The sequence below is a fragment of the Siphateles boraxobius genome, unplaced genomic scaffold (genome assembly GCF_051911475.1).
Source record: "Siphateles boraxobius isolate OS27281-9 unplaced genomic scaffold, OSU_SipBor_1 204, whole genome shotgun sequence".
NCBI lineage: Eukaryota > Metazoa > Chordata > Actinopteri > Cypriniformes > Leuciscidae > Siphateles > Siphateles boraxobius.
In genome coordinates, this window is record NW_027508816.1 from 2,546,441 (window position 1) to 2,562,176 (window position 15,736).

Consider the following 15,736-nt stretch of genomic DNA (forward strand, 5'->3'; position numbering starts at 1 on the left):
ATATATATATGTCTGTTTTGTTGAGTGTCCTCATAAGAGTCTTAAATGATTTAAATTAAGTCTTAAATGAACGTAGAGATTTGTGAGAAGCCATAGTGGACGTTATTGAGTGCACTTATTCAATCCCACATTGCACTGCAGTAACGAGTGTACAGCTTGTGTACGCTCAACGGCTGTCCGAATTCTCTCACTCGTTTTCATTCACTCCTTCAAGTGCACAGTATTAGTGGACTAACGTAGGGAATAGGCCTTACTTAGTGAATGAGGGTTTAGGGGGCGATTTCAGATTCAACCCATGTTCTCAAGCAGGGAAAAATAGAGGACGCTAACAACGCGCTGACAGACTGGACCGAGCAGGGAATATTATGGAACAAAGTCTCAACTTTCAAATTTTGGTCTGTCAAAGAAAATTAAACAATAAATACGCCTAGCGTTTTGTGGCTCTTTAATTTGTCGTGAGAGATTGCCTCAGTTAAAGCCAAGTTCAAATCCACCGACGTTAATCACTCTCCTGACTGCTTTGTCGGACAAAAATTGTGGATTTTGATTGGTCAGATCGCATGTCAAACAAACTCCCTGCTAAGAATGAATTGACGCTAATTTAAAAGTTAAAGTTAAGTGCGCACTGCCGCACCAGCTTTGTATAAGCGTTGTAAAAAAAAATTAGTTTTATTTTCAAATTAGCGCCGATTCAGGGCACAATAACAAAACAGTGCTGCTCCGCACGACCACACCAATATGAATACCTGTGCAAACGCGCGCATTTTACGTTTGCCTTTAAATGAATGATTTAAAAGCCCCCGCCGGTGATACCGGCATTACCACACGTCGATTAACCGGTGGGAAAATATCCTCACCGTCACATCCCTAATGTTTATATTTGAGTATTAGAGTAGAAAGTAAAAAAACTGCCTTGAGTGTAATTTAAATGTTTGTATTCAGATCAGCTGTTAATTGTAGAGTTTACAGCTTCAGTTCAAAGAGATTATTGGAGAAAAACACTGAACCTGATACACATATACAAATCAATCAATGTCGGAATTGAACTGAATCGAGATCGAAATTGAATCACATGGCAAGCCTGTGAATTGAACTGAATCAAGACCGGAATTGAATCACATTGCAAACCTGTGAATTTAACGGAATCAAGATCAGAATTGAATCACGTTGCAAACCTGTGAATTTAACGGAATCAAGATCAGAATTGAATCACGTTGCAAGCCTGTGAATTGAACTGATTCGAGATCGAAATTGAACCACATTGCAAGCCTGTGAATTGAACTGAATCGAGATTGGAATTGAATCACATTGCAAGCCTGTGAATTGAACTGAATCGAGATCGAAATTGAATCACATGGCAAGCCTGTGAATTGAACTGAATCAAGACCGGAATTGAATCACATTGCAAACCTGTGAATTTAACTGAATCAAGACCGGAATTGAATCACGTTGCAAGCCTGTGAATTGAACTGATTCGAGATCGAAATTGAATCACATTGCAAGCCTGTGAATTGAACTGAATCGAGATTGGAATTGAATCACATTGCAAGCCTGTGAATTAAACTGAATCGAGATCGTTATTGAATCACATTGCAAGCCTGTGAATTGAACTGAATCGAGATTGGAATTGAATCACATTGCAAGCCTGTGAATTAAACTGAATCGAGATCGTTATTGAATCACATTGCAAGCCTGTGAATTGAACTGAATCGAGATTGAAATTGAATCCCACTGCAAACCTGTGGAATCTCGAAATCTTTGTAATTGAATTGAAATGTGTGAATATCAAGTGTTCACTAGACAGGACTTACGGGTGGAAAGGGAACCTGTCCGGTGACCTCCGGGGGCTTCATGTTGAAGGTGTCTTCTGGAGGCTCCTGCTCGGCTCCGCTGGGATAGGGAGGTGGAGGATATGGAGGGAAGTCTTCAATGAGGCTCTCAGCAGGAGGAGGAGGAGGAGGAGGAGGAGGAGGGGGGCTGGCCGGCTGAGGAGGTGGAGGGGAGATCGCAGCGTGGGGTTGTTCAGCCGGAGGTGGAGGGAAGATCGCAGCGTGGGGTTGTGGAGCCGGGTGTGGAGGCGGTGGTGGAGGAGGAGGAGGGACGTTCTCTGCTTCCGTTTCTGTCGGTTTCGGTCGCTGGAGGCACGCTCCTTCAGCTCTCGCCGTCGTCGTCGGCTTCTCCTCGTCTCCCGCAGGACTCGCTGTGGTCTCCATCGCGGCCAGAGTGGTCTTCTGGTACAGGAGCTTCTGAATGTTGGGGCCGCCGGGGCCCTCGGGCTCCGTGATGGAGCTGCGCTTTTTCAGGGGTCTCGGCGCGTTGTAGAGTCTCTTGCGGAGAGCCTCCAGGTCCACGTCGCTCTGGTGGCGGTAGGGGTTCGTGATGAAGGGCAGGAGCTTGGTGGGACTGAGGGGTCTGGGAATGCGCTCGGGCTCCTGAGTTTCGGGAGCAGGACTGTGGTCCTTCTCGGTCTCGGGGACACTGGGCGGGTCCAGATACGGGTTCTCAGGGAGCTGGTTTTGAGACGGCTGGCCTGTGGACGTCACTGGCTTCCCGTAAACTACATGGACAGGAATATGATGAAAAATGAAAAAAAAAAATTCACAATTATTATTTTTTTTACATTCTTAAAGGTGCAGTGCGTAATTTTTAGCAGCATCTAGTAGTGAGGTTGTGAAATGAAACCAACAGAAGTTACGGTGGCCAACAGGAAAATATTTCATCATCTGAGACAGCAGAGAGTAGCCAGTTAAGCAATGGGGTTTCTTAAAGATAAATTAAGAAATAGGGTTTACTTAATTATTCAGTAAAACGATATGATATTGTGAATATTATTGTGACTTGTTCATCATTGTGTCAGTGTTTTATTCGCTGACTTTAGCAGCTTCTTTGCACGAAGAACAACATAGTGACGAAACACGTTTGTCCATTCAGGGCCAACGTAGAAACATGTCGATGTAAGGGGACCCGCTGTGTGTGTAGAAAGAAATGGCTCATTCTAAGGTAATAAAAACATAACAGTTCATGATGTAAGGTCTTTATACACCACTGAAAACATTGTTATGTATATGATATTGCATTTGTCAACAGATCCTCCTAAATATTAATAACTTTATTAGCGTCGACTCCAGCGGACGATATCGTTCTGTTTATTCGTGCTTGTCTGCCACTTTAAACACTCGAGTTTATTACAGCACGATGGATTCTGATTGGCCGTCAATGTTTTTAGGGTTGATCCGCTGGATAAATTTGTTCCGAAAGTGATTCCAACGATATTGTTTTAAGCATTTTATCCAAACAAGCAATTTCTCACAGAGCCAACAATATTCGTAGTGTACAATGGCAAGCTAGATTAACGCTTTGATATACTTCAAGCAAAATCTTGAATTCATTTTGAACAAAATCAGGCCAAAACGAAGATCAAATTGGGAGTTCATATCGAGATCTTTCTGGTAAAGTTTGCTTTGGCTGGTAAACACCTTCAAACTCCCATTGGTCGGTGTGGTGATGATGTAGTAGGTGGGTGTGGCTCTGACGCTCCGCCTTCTTTGAGCAGTAAATCTTAATTTCTTCTGCTTTTGAGGAAGGTTTATTTGTTCATCTCTCAATCATCATTGTATTGGATTGCATTATATGTTTTAAAACTACAGAGCTTTGATCACAAATCTAATGATTTAAATATTATCTTACTAAGAAATATTATTAGTAGATATGGAATGACGACTTTTTTCGGCATTGATGTGAAAGGAACGGATCCAGTCATGTATGTTGTATGTAATCTGTTGCAAGTCGCTCTGCTAAATGATTTGAATGTCCTGCTGAGAACGGGCCTGACTAGGGTTGGAAATCGAAAGTCGATTCCAAACACTTGACAACCGGAATCGGATACTTGTAATAAAATTTAAATTCTTTTCGATTATTTTGTGAGCATTTCAATATGACTTTAAAGTAAACCATTCAAGCACGAGACGACTGTTTTCTGTGCTGCACATGTGTATCAATATATTGGATCCGTGCACCTCTTAAAGTGACAGCAGCCTATAGGCTACAGTTGTAATAAGTCGCCCTGTATAAGTCGTTCTGCTAAACGATTGAATGTCATGCTGAAAGCGTGCCGGACAGGGCTGGACTGGGACTAAAAATCGGCCCAGGCATTTTGGCCGAGACTGGCCCACTACATATAATCATAAACACAACCAATCTTTTCACGCCCCTGAATATGTATACTAACTCCTATTAAAACCACTAATGCCATGTAGACTATGAGTGAGTAGGAATGAGTAAGAGTTAATAGATGAAATAACTACTAATTGTAAAATACAAATCGAACTACTCTACAATGATGAATCCTAAAACAAGCTAGAAGCTGCATTGGCATAGCAATACCAGTGTGTGACACAGGATTTTTTGGTAAATCTGTGGTGAACGGACCTCTGTCCCTTTAGGGGGGTTCGGGGGAGAAAAATCTGAAAATCTGTTCGGGGGAATACTTTTTCTGTATTCCCTTAAATTGCTTTTGTAATTAATTCATTAATTTAAATAATTAATTTTAGTTTGGGCTAAAGCCCCGAATACCCACTGACCTTAGAACCGCCCCTGATCGTCAACTATGCAGATGTGTAAATAATGCGTAACTGGGTAATGGGTTCCTCGCTCATCGCCTCAGTGTTCTTCTGAAAGTAGCCTATAGTTCTGCTTACCACAGTTCTCTACACTCACTCATTCTCTCCTGATCCTCCTCAATATCCTCATCAGACACTTGAAGGGCCCGTTTCTTTTTTTCACGCTATTTCTCTGCACATTCTTTGCGTTTCTTCTCCATCTCTGACTATTTTGACAGATACACACTGACACTGCACGCTCTCTCAGAGCCCAAAGGGGGAGGAGTTTAAAGATGGGATCGGACAAGCCCAGTGTCAATCAAGAAAAGAACCAATGGGCCGCTCATCTACGTGTTTCATGGGCCGGTCTGTGAAAAAACAAAACCTACGCTGACTTTTTTTGTCCAATGCATTACACCGGCACAAAGATCCCAGCGCCGCCGATTAAGCAAAACTAAACTAATGGCCCGCCGATGTACGAGTATTATGGGCCGTTCAGACAAAAAAAAATTTTTTTTTTTAAAGAATGATCTGCATCGGCCCAAAAAGCACGTCGGCCCACCGGGATAGTGCCGGGTATGCCCGATGGCCAGTCCAGCCCTGGTGCCGGACTCACCGCTGATGAAGTTGCTGCTGCGGGTCTGCGCGCGGCCCAGGGCTCCCGTCACGCTCTGCTGCGTGTAAATGTTGTAGATGGAGCTGGTGTCCAGCATCTTGGGCTTCAGCACGACTTCTTTGGCCCCGGGAGGATCGGGACTGAAGGGGTGTACGGTGGCGGCCGGAGGAGGCTCGGGCTTCGAGGGAAGGGGTAAGGTACTACCCTGTGGTAAAGCATGCTGGGAACCAGTGGGAGGCTGCTGGGAGGATTTACTTTTGCCTGGGAAGGTCCCGGCGTTGAGGCCCGTCTTGGGCAGGCCGGCCTGTTTAGGTTTACTGGGAACTGGAGGAGGAACCTTCACTGTGTTCTTCACGGCGCTCTGAGAGTAAAGAAACATCAGTGTCACTTTTTAAATATCAACAAAAGGCCAAACGTTTGTAATTCAATAGTGTAAAACAGCTGTTTTCTATGAGAATATATAGTAATGTATTTATTCCAAAGCTGAATTTCTTGCATATTGAGATGAAAAGACCGCACACTGCAGGACAAACGTTTGGAATATATTGAAGTCTCTTCTGCTCACCAAGGCTGCATTTATTTGAAATATTATTAGAATGTAAAACACATATATATGTGAATATATAGTAAAATTTAATTTATTCCTGAATTTTCAGCATCATTACTCTCGTCTGCAGTGTCACATGATCCTTCAGAAATCAGTATAATATGATGATATGATGCAGAGTTATTAGAAATGTATATTTGCGCTTAATTCTTATTATAGATTATAATCTTATTGTTATCAATGTTTAAAGCAGTTTTCCCAGCAAAATATTTTTTGGAAAATATGGTTCAGGATTCTCTGATGAATAGAAAGTTCAAAAGAACAGCATTTATTTGAAATAGAATCTTTGTAACATTAAAAATGTCACTTTTGATCAATTTAATGTGTATGTGCTGAATAAAAGTCTCAATTTCTTTCTTTTTTTAAAAATCTGACGGTTCCCACAAAAACATGAAGCAGCACGACTGTTTTCAACATTGATAATAATCATAAATGTTTCTCGAGCATCAAATCATCATATTATAGTGATTTCTGAAGGATCATGTGACACTGAAGACTGGAGTAATGATGCTGAAAATTCAGCTTTGATCACAGGAATAAATTACACTTTACTATATATTCACATAGAAAACAGATGATTTACATTGGAATAATATTTCACTGTTTTTATGTTTTTTGTTTTTTAAAAGTATAGTAAAACACACTCATATGTGTGTGTGCACATGTGTCCAGTACCTGTGCGTCTCTGACGAGGTCCTCGCTGCTCTGGTTCTTGCGTAGAGAAGCTGCGGGCGCTTCGATGGACTCAAACATGGAGGCGGGGCGCACCCTGGGGTCCCGTTTCAGCACCTCTGCTTTATCTGGAGCACAAGCACATGTATCAACTCACAATACATGATCCGAGTCTAAGGGGCTGTTCACACTGGACACTTCATGCGTGCTCTGTGATCTGATAGCTATCCGATCGGGTTTTTGTTTTGTTTTGTACGATCACTCAAACGACTTCAGGAGGAGGTCTGTGACGCTCCAGACGAAGTGTAAATGCATCTGGTTGTTGAAACCACATATGTAAATGTTACTACTCCCAGCAATGCTAAACAATAAACGTGTGAGCGTGTTTTAGGCTATATGTCGCGCTACTGATTATCTATTCATTAAACCAATGTGCAAACTATCGCAAATCAAAAGTGAAAGTAAGTAGCAGACGCTAAACACACAATCATCTTCATTCACAGTAAAGAAACTAAATGCTCTTACTAGTGCTGTTGCTCTCTCTTACTGCAGTCTTTGATTATGAAATTAGCTGATGATCAATAAAACGCAATCAAATCTGTTGCTTTCGGTGACGTGAACTCCATTAAATCTGCATATAGAGCAGGAATTGAAGATCGGTTTTATATCCGTTTTGCGGAAACACATTTATGTCCAGGTGTCCATGGAATGGCTTTGATAAATCAGATAGCTATCGGATCTGAGGCCAGGTGTGCACAGCCCTGAGTCTGCGGTACAGAACCGCTGAGGGATGAGGGGTGTGGAGGGTCACCTGGGTTATTAGATGCCTGGGTCACCAAGCGTGGGAGACTGGTGGACCCGTCATTAATGGAGGACTTCGCATTGGCCGCACTCCAGTTAGACGGCTTTGAGGACACTTTTGAGTGCAGACCTGCAGAAATAAAGAGCACCTGTATGTTGTTCTCCATGTTCATCTCTCTTTAGTGTGTAATGCTGCTGTTTGAGCATGTAAAAGCTCTGCAAAGCTCCAGTTTTTCTCTAAATGAGTGTCACTGTTTCTGGACTCCCTGAAATTATTTCATGCAATGAAAATAGAGCACTTATAATATGTCAGTAAATTTAAAAGCACTTGTTAAGAGATGGTCATATTCACTGTAAAATAAATGTGTGTGGGTTACAGCAAGTGCTGGTTAAGTAACGTGATAACTTAGAGGTTTATTAGAGGCAAGAGGTTAGGTTAATTACTTGATCGTTAATTTAAACAACGGCGGTTATAGGAATTTATTTAAATTGACATACCTAGTGCTTACTTACGGCTGTTACTGTCAAGCTCCACAAAAGGCAATTATTAACACATTATAAAGCACCATAAATGTTTTTGTGCACTTTATTATTGTGCCAGATCGCCGCAGTGTCTCTTCAGCAAGCCGACGCACACACTGAGCAACTGAAACTGAAGTAAGTTGCAGAAACACACTCATGTAAAGCAGAGACGAATGATCTTACCAGTGCTGATGCCGCCCTCTCTCCTATCACGGCCTCGGATCTTGGCATTAGCTGATGATAAATGAAACGCAGCTCATATCTGTTGCTTTCGTCCAACAGAACAGATATAACACACGAGGTGTTTGAGCACAAGATCTCTTCTCTGTGCACTGAACTTCTGCTTTAAGCACATCATTCAGAAGTGCATCATAATATTATGATGTTTCGCACACTGAAAGATTATCAAAAGCGTTGTTCTGACGTACCTATCATATCTTGTTGCCCCATTAAAAAGCTGCAAGATCCATTTAAAATAAACGTCTTTTAATTTTATATCATTTATTTTCTTAAAGCCAACATAATATTTTACATTTATGTATAAACGTAAACAATTTATATTATATTTATCTATAAATCTTATAAATTGTTTAGGTGTACACTACGTTGATCTGTACGATTTTTAAATGTTTTTCACACTGAAGAGTAATGATGCTGAAAGTTCAGCTTCGATCACAGGAATACACAGCTTATTTGTATTTGAAAATATTTAGAAATGTTATTTTAAATTGTCAAAATATTTCAGAATATTTGATTTTTTGCTGTATTTGTGATCAGATAAATGAGAGACTCCATTCAAAAACATTAATCTTAACAATCTAAAACTTTTGAACAGTAGTGTATATAAATCTAAATCTAATATATATTGTTTACCATGAATGCTAATAAAATACAAATTACTATTTGTATTCTTATAAAATGCATTTTAATCAGATTGTTTATAAAAAAATGACACATTATTTGCATAGATCTTCTCGGTCTAAAATAACTCCTCAAATGTGACCCTGGATCACAAAACCAGTCACATGTCACACGGTATATTTGTGGGAATAGCCAACAATACATGTTAAAATTATCGATTTTTCTTTTTGGCCAAAAATCAATAGGATGTCAAGTAAATATCATGTTCCATGAAGATATTTTATAAATTTCCTACCGTAAATATATATAAAAACATATTTTTTTGAGTGGATGCTGCAAAATTTTCTCAATGTTTTGATTTTTTTGCACCGTCAGATTCCACATTTTCAATAGTTGTATCTCGGCCAAATATTGCACTATCCTTACAAACAATACATTAATGGAAAGCTTATTTACTAAGCTTATTTTATTCACAATGTAAATATAAATCTAAAAATATTGACCCTTGTGACTGGTTTTGTGGCCCAGGGTCTCGGATGTGAATGTGTGTGCAAACCTGCTGCGGGATGAGCGCTCTTCTCCTGATGCGGGACCGTTGCACTGCCTTCTGGGTAAGTGTGTTTGATGAGCAGGTCCTGTTTGCTGGAGCCCCGGGGCATCGTGGAGGACTGGATATACGGGCCGACGGCCGCCACACGGGACACTCCTGTCAGCGGAGCCGGCTGGCCATCGGGAGGACACTGTGGAGAACACCTCAATCACATCACTGAGCACATCAGCACACACACCTTACGTGCGTCCCACATCGCGTACTTGTGCACTATTCTATGCCATTTTGTAGTACAAGTAGTGTGTTCACATGTGACACAGCTCTTATCTTAAAGGGATAGTTCACCCAAAAATGTCAATTCTGTCAGTATTTACTCTCCCTCTTCAACCCGTAAGACCTTCGTTCATCTTCGGAACATGAATTAAGATATTTGTGATTAAATCTGAGAGCTGGATCACTCCTCCGTAGGCTTCTAAGGGATTGAAACTTGCCAGCCCCCGAAAAGTTATTAAAGACATCGTTAAAATAGTCCAAGTGACTACAGTGGCTCAATCTTAAGTTTATCAAGCGACGAGAATACTTTTTGTGCGCAAAAATAAACATAAATAACGACTTTATTTCAACTATTGATGTCCTTCTCTGTGCGCCTCGAGTGAGTTCACTAGTGTGACAGCATAAGCTTCTGTGTTGTACGTCACACGTAGGCTCACTATTGGCCGACGCTGGTCATGTGTGTGATGTGTCTGCCGTACAACACAGAAGCGCTGCTATATATAATATATATACATACACCAGGGTTCCTGCACTCTTTTTAAAGTCAAATTTAAGTCTTTTTAAGACCTGAAGAAATCAAAATGAATACTGTACATTAGCGGTGTGCAATACTGACAAAAATATATCTCGATATTTTAAACGTTTTGTTGATAATAATTAAATGATATTTTACTGATTGTGTTTTTGTGCTGGTGCCATGGCTGGTTTAGGCCTGTTGTTGACAGCAGACTCACGAAGATATTCATATTTTTCATATTCTATGCAGTGGTCAGTTCACAGCAGTGACAGAAATGATTAATTAATGTGCAATATTTGCCACCTTAAATTGATTTCCAGGGGCATTTTCACCAATATATGGAAATTTTTTCATAAAACTCATTTAGAATTATGCATCACCTTTTATGTCAAATACTAACATTCAAATTATTCAAATTAAATTATACAGTAATTATACTTATTTATACAATAATACTTAATTACACAATTATACAGTACCACCGTTACCAGTCAAAGTAAATCATTCAATCAAAATACATCTTTGCAGTGCAGAGGTGACACAGAAGCGGCATCAGAAGTGGCATTAATATTTACACTTCATGCTATAGATATATATTTTTTTAAATCAATATTCAATATTTAAATATGAAATGATTTCTAATTTTAACGTTTTAATTAAAGGGTACTTTAAATATGAAACTGAAACCGCCAGTAGGCGGCGGCAAGTCACTGTGTTAATGTTGAGGGATTCATTCATTCATTCGACCGATTTGTTCAAACGGCTGATTCATTCGGGAAAGAAACAAGTGATTGTTCATTTTAATCGTTAAAATGACTCGTTCAAAACGTGGATTTCAGTCAAGAAATCATCGATGTCTGTTGCATTTAGACTCTGCTACGGTTTCATTTTGAAATTCTAGTCGGCGAAATAAAGGGAAAACAAACAATATTGACAATATGGTGTCTAAAAAGTAACTCACAATGTTAATTTATTTTTAATTGAACTATTGTATAACATAAATATATCACACTTGTGCATGGGAAAACGGCACTCACTGATGTGATATTCTAATATAAGAACATAATATGATATAAATATAAGACAAAAACTAATTTGGGGACATGCCTATAACTGCACACATCACGCAGTGAAAGCACGAGAGACAAACGCGATGTCAGCTCACAGTGCCTCATACATCGTTAAAACAATGATTACAATATCATAGTAGACAATACACATCGCACACCTCTACGCACATAAAGAATGAACTTACAACTGAACTGACATTTGCCAACTTTCTTCTTCTTCTCTCCTCTCTCGCGTGCAGGAGACAGACGTTATTCTGCCGCCAATGTGATGCGAATTGTCACGTGAACAAGTAAATCCACAAAGATAGAATAATAAAAAATAATACTACGCTAATTAGATAGTTTTAATTTGGAAAACGTTTAGATATGTCTAAGTCGAAGTGTCATCTAAAATTTAAGACCTTTCAGAAGTAAAAATAAGACTTTTTATGGCCTTATATTTTAAAAATCTAATTTAAGACTTTCCGCGGGAACCCTGATATACACTTTGCTTATTGCGCTCGTTTAAACCCTCTTGTGGGCACAGGAGACAACACAGTACTTTTATCCTCTAACATTAAGTATTGCCTCTAGAATTCAAATATAATTCGAATTTCGCTAATATTTAAGAAAGAAATTCAAATTGAGGTTTATAGATATTTTGACAGCCCTAATAAACAAAATGTGATGGAAAACAGCAGAACAGATCCTCTTTAATGAGTGTAACGAGTGTCGTCACTCACGGGAAGGTTTTCTTTCTGCTGTAGCGCCGCCTTCTTCTTCCACAAGCGGTCTCGCAGCTCATTCACTCGCTTGTCCATGTTGGCCACCTCATGGTTCCTCTTGTTCAAGTTCTCTCTCTGCTGCTGTAGTCTGGTGTTCTGCTCCAGGTTCATGTTCTTCCTTATCTGGTGAACACACACACACACGTACGTTTGTATGCTATCTTTGTGGGGACTCTCCATGTAATGCTTTTTATACTGTACAAATTGTATATTCTGTCCCCTTAAACTAACCCTACCCCTGAAAATACCCGTCACACACACACACACACACACACACACACACACACACACACACACACACACACACACACACACACACACACACACACACACACACTAACCCAACCCCTAAACCTACCCATCACACACAACTTTCTGCATTTTTACATGTTCAAAAAAACACAATTTATTATGTTTATTAATACATTTTCCTTGTGAGAACCATCAAAAAGACCACTGTACCACACACACAATCAGATGCCGTGAACACAGGTTCACTCACACACACACACACACAGTCAGATGCTCTGAACACAGGTTCACACACACAGTCAGATGCTCTGAACACAGGTTCACACACACAGTCAGATGCTGTGAACACACACTCTCTCGGGCAGTACCTGCAGGTCCCTGTAGAGTCGGTCCAGCTCGGCCCCTGAGCTCGGGTCCTTTTGGAGCGAGTCCATCGGCCCGAGTTTCAGGCTCTCCAGCTGTTTACTCAGATCCTCCACTCTAGACACGGCCATCACCAGCTCCTTCTGCTTCTGGAGGAGGAGCCCGTTCATCTGCTCCACCTGCTCCACTGAAGCACACACACAGTATGACTTACACTGATGAGCTCCAGATCCTTAGCTGCAAATTTGCTTTTTGGATAAGTACATGATCCACCAAATTCATTTCCACATGATTATTCAGATATAACAAATACGTGTTTATATTTAGATTCAATAGTCTACTTAAGCACCACGTAAACACCTTCAAAAGTAAACACCATCAAAGTCAGTAGTAAGGTTATTATAGTTAGCTAACACTGAAATTCAAACCATAAAATAAGCATTAATTGAAATAAAACTACACTAGGGCCCAATGATTTCCACGATGCAGAAAACGAACAATTGAATCCAGTCATAAAAACGGAATTTACTGAAGAACGCGGAATCTGTCAAAAAAATTTTAATCTCTAGCGTCACTTCATCAACGTTTTACAGTTTCATCTGAGAAAAACATACATAATAAACACAGAACGTAATGACGAACACGGTTGCCCAGCCCTGTTTGTTTGAACTGGGAGAGGGGTCAATTGCCATCATTATGTTACACGTCAAGTTCAAGGCTTACTCTTTTGGTGTAAATTGATATGTGCGGCCGTCTGCCGAAAGCTAGTTATTTTAGTCTATGAAGTTTTAAATATGGATATTTTTCTTACACAAACGCATCGCTTCACTTCAGAAGGCCTTCAAATGGAAAAGCACGGGGGCCTTACGGAAGCGGTCAAGCAGCTCCGCAGAGCTACTGCCCTTGCGCTGCGTGTAACTAAGCACACTGCATGCACGATTGGGCAGGTTTGGTGGCTGTTGAGTGCCACCTATGGCTAAATCTCACAGAAATCCACAAAAAGAGAAGGTCTTCCTACTGGGCGCCCCAATCTCCCAGTCAGGTTTGTTTGGAGAGGCGGTCAATTCAGTGGTTAACAAATTCCAAACTGCTAAGACGGAATCGGCTGCCCTTAAGCAGTTTATGACTAGGAGGGCTTGTGACCCTCCTACTCCTCCCGCGCCCAGAGACCGCTTCGCACACCGGAAAAAGGCCTCTAGAAGGAGTGACGAGCCGGGATATCCCCCACCTCGCAAGGTCTGAGGAGCTCATGGCCATCCGATGCCCAGCCAGCGCCTCCGGAGATGCGTTGACCTGTGGTAGCCAGCTAAAGCTTCGCAGGGGTGTTCCTGATCCACGTGTCAGGAAACGGAGAGCTTCCCCCATCTCAGAAGGGAGGGTCAGACCGCTGAAGCGTATCTGTTTCCCCTTAAGCTGCTCTCCAGATCAAAATCGGTTATACCCCCCGCCATGCGCGCTTGGGGATACAGAGTCAGCCTGCCAAAACCATCTTCCTGTATTGTAGGATAGAGACGCTCCAGGCTATCTCCCCTCAAAACATCTTCTCGCTCGAGCTGTTTCACCCATGGAAGGAGACGCATCTGGCTTTCTCCCCGTGTTGAATGCTCCAGCCTCTATGCTAGACCCCAGAATGAGAGAGACCTCCTCAGTGACCCTTCTGGGTCAATCTTCACCGTCAGAGGACGCCTCAGGCCCTCCTCCAGTTGTTTTAGCTCTGTGCCCACCACCTCTCACTGGCAGTCACGCAGGGAGTCTGGTGACTGGAGACTTCTGCCAGGTGTATCGCGATGTGTTCTCGGCACAATCCAAATCGGATACACACTCCAGTTCCGCCGCAATCCTCCTTGCTTTGATGGGGCTCACCCCACTGTCACGAACAGCGCCCTAGAAGCTTCTGTTCAGCAGCAAGAAGTGATGTCCCTCCTCCTGAAGGGAGTGATAGAGGTTCCTCCTTCGGACTTGGACCGCGGCTTCTTCAGCCGCTAATTTCTCGTCCCAAAGAAGGCCTTCGCCTGATTTTTCCCTCTACAAAGGGAAGTTCAAGATGCTGACGTTAAAAAAACTATCCTGGCGCAGATTCGAACAGGGGACTGGTTCGTCATGGTGGACCTGAAGGACGCCTATTTCCACATCCAGGTCGTTCCACGGCACAGGAAGTTCCTCCAGTTCGCCTTTGGAGGAAAGGTGTACCAGTAAGGGGTACTTCCATTTGGTCTAGCTTTCGCTCCGTGGACATTCTCCAAGTGCATGTGCTAAATTATCTAGATGACTGGCTCATTCTAGAGAGTATGTGTGTTTTCACAGGGACGTCCTTCACCACCTCCGGACTCTTGGTCTCAGGTTGAATACTCAGAAGAGTGTCTTAACTCCTTCTCAGCAGACCACTTTCCTGGGTGTCCAACTCGATTCTCTCTCGATGCAGGCCCGTCAGGCCCCTGCTCGAGTTTCCAGTCTCCATGCGTGCTTGGCCCGTTTCAGGCTTGGCCATCAAGTTGCGGTGGGCTTATGTCACATGCTTCTGGGCTCATGGCAGCAGCCTCTCCTGTGCTGCCTTTGGGTCTCCTTCATATGAAACCCTTAGTGTGGTGGATGAAACTCAGGGGCATCCGACCTTCTTGGTCTGCCTTCCGCCTGCTAAGAGTGTCGCACAGTTGCTCTTTAGAGGTGGAAAGACACCCCCTTTTTGCTTCTAGGGCCGTGTGTCCACCAAAGCGTTTTTTCACGCAGCTGGCGTAAAATTCCAATTGTTTTCAATGGGAGCGCCGCGTTTTTTAAACGCCATGAGCGTAACGAGGCGCTGAGCGTGTATTTACCGCTCAAGCGCTGAGCGCCCGGCGTTTTTTACTGGTCGCCGAGAGTTGAAAAATGTTCAACTTTGGGTAAAACGCTGCGCTCATCACTGTCACTTTTTACACAGCCGTCCAATCACAGTGGAGGAGGGGCGGGACAAATACCACACGACCAACTGTCACAACATTCTTTCTGTACAACGACGTCAACCAGCAGAGCTAACCGAACAAAATGGATGAAAAATACATTTTTAGTATGAAACAAAATTATCTGCGAAATCAGTTACAAGTAAACTGTGCAGCGGCTATTCTGTATCATAGCAACGAATCGTCTCAACTGAAAAAACGCAGCGCTGCCAAAACGCTCTCAAGCGCCCACAGCTAGGCATTTTCAGCAGAGCATCCAGCGTTTTCAGCTGGCTAAAAACGCTTTGGTGGACACGCGGCCTAGGGGTTAAGATGGGCGTAGTCTGCCATCGCC

The 15,736-nt window shown here is 42.1% G+C and overlaps 1 protein-coding gene across 3 annotated transcripts in view; it reads right to left on the minus strand.

Annotated features, from left to right (window-relative positions):
• The window catches only part of tp53bp2a (tumor protein p53 binding protein, 2a), a 38,902-nt gene that overhangs the window by 11,839 nt on the left and 11,327 nt on the right, over positions 1-15,736 (minus strand). For all 3 annotated transcript variants that reach the window (XR_013205996.1, XR_013205995.1, XM_077237607.1), the window contains 8 exons: positions 12,472-12,653; positions 11,810-11,974; positions 9,234-9,417; positions 8,000-8,050; positions 7,305-7,424; positions 6,497-6,621; positions 5,215-5,575; positions 1,812-2,557 (listed from right to left, as the gene is read on the minus strand). Coding sequence is in view for 1 of the 3 variants with exons in the window: in XM_077237607.1 (XP_077093722.1) it covers positions 1,812-2,557; positions 5,215-5,575; positions 6,497-6,621; positions 7,305-7,424; positions 8,000-8,050; positions 9,234-9,417; positions 11,810-11,974; positions 12,472-12,653 (1,934 nt within the window). In the remaining 2 variants the exon portion in view is untranslated. The remainder of the gene's footprint in view (positions 1-1,811; positions 2,558-5,214; positions 5,576-6,496; positions 6,622-7,304; positions 7,425-7,999; positions 8,051-9,233; positions 9,418-11,809; positions 11,975-12,471; positions 12,654-15,736) is intronic.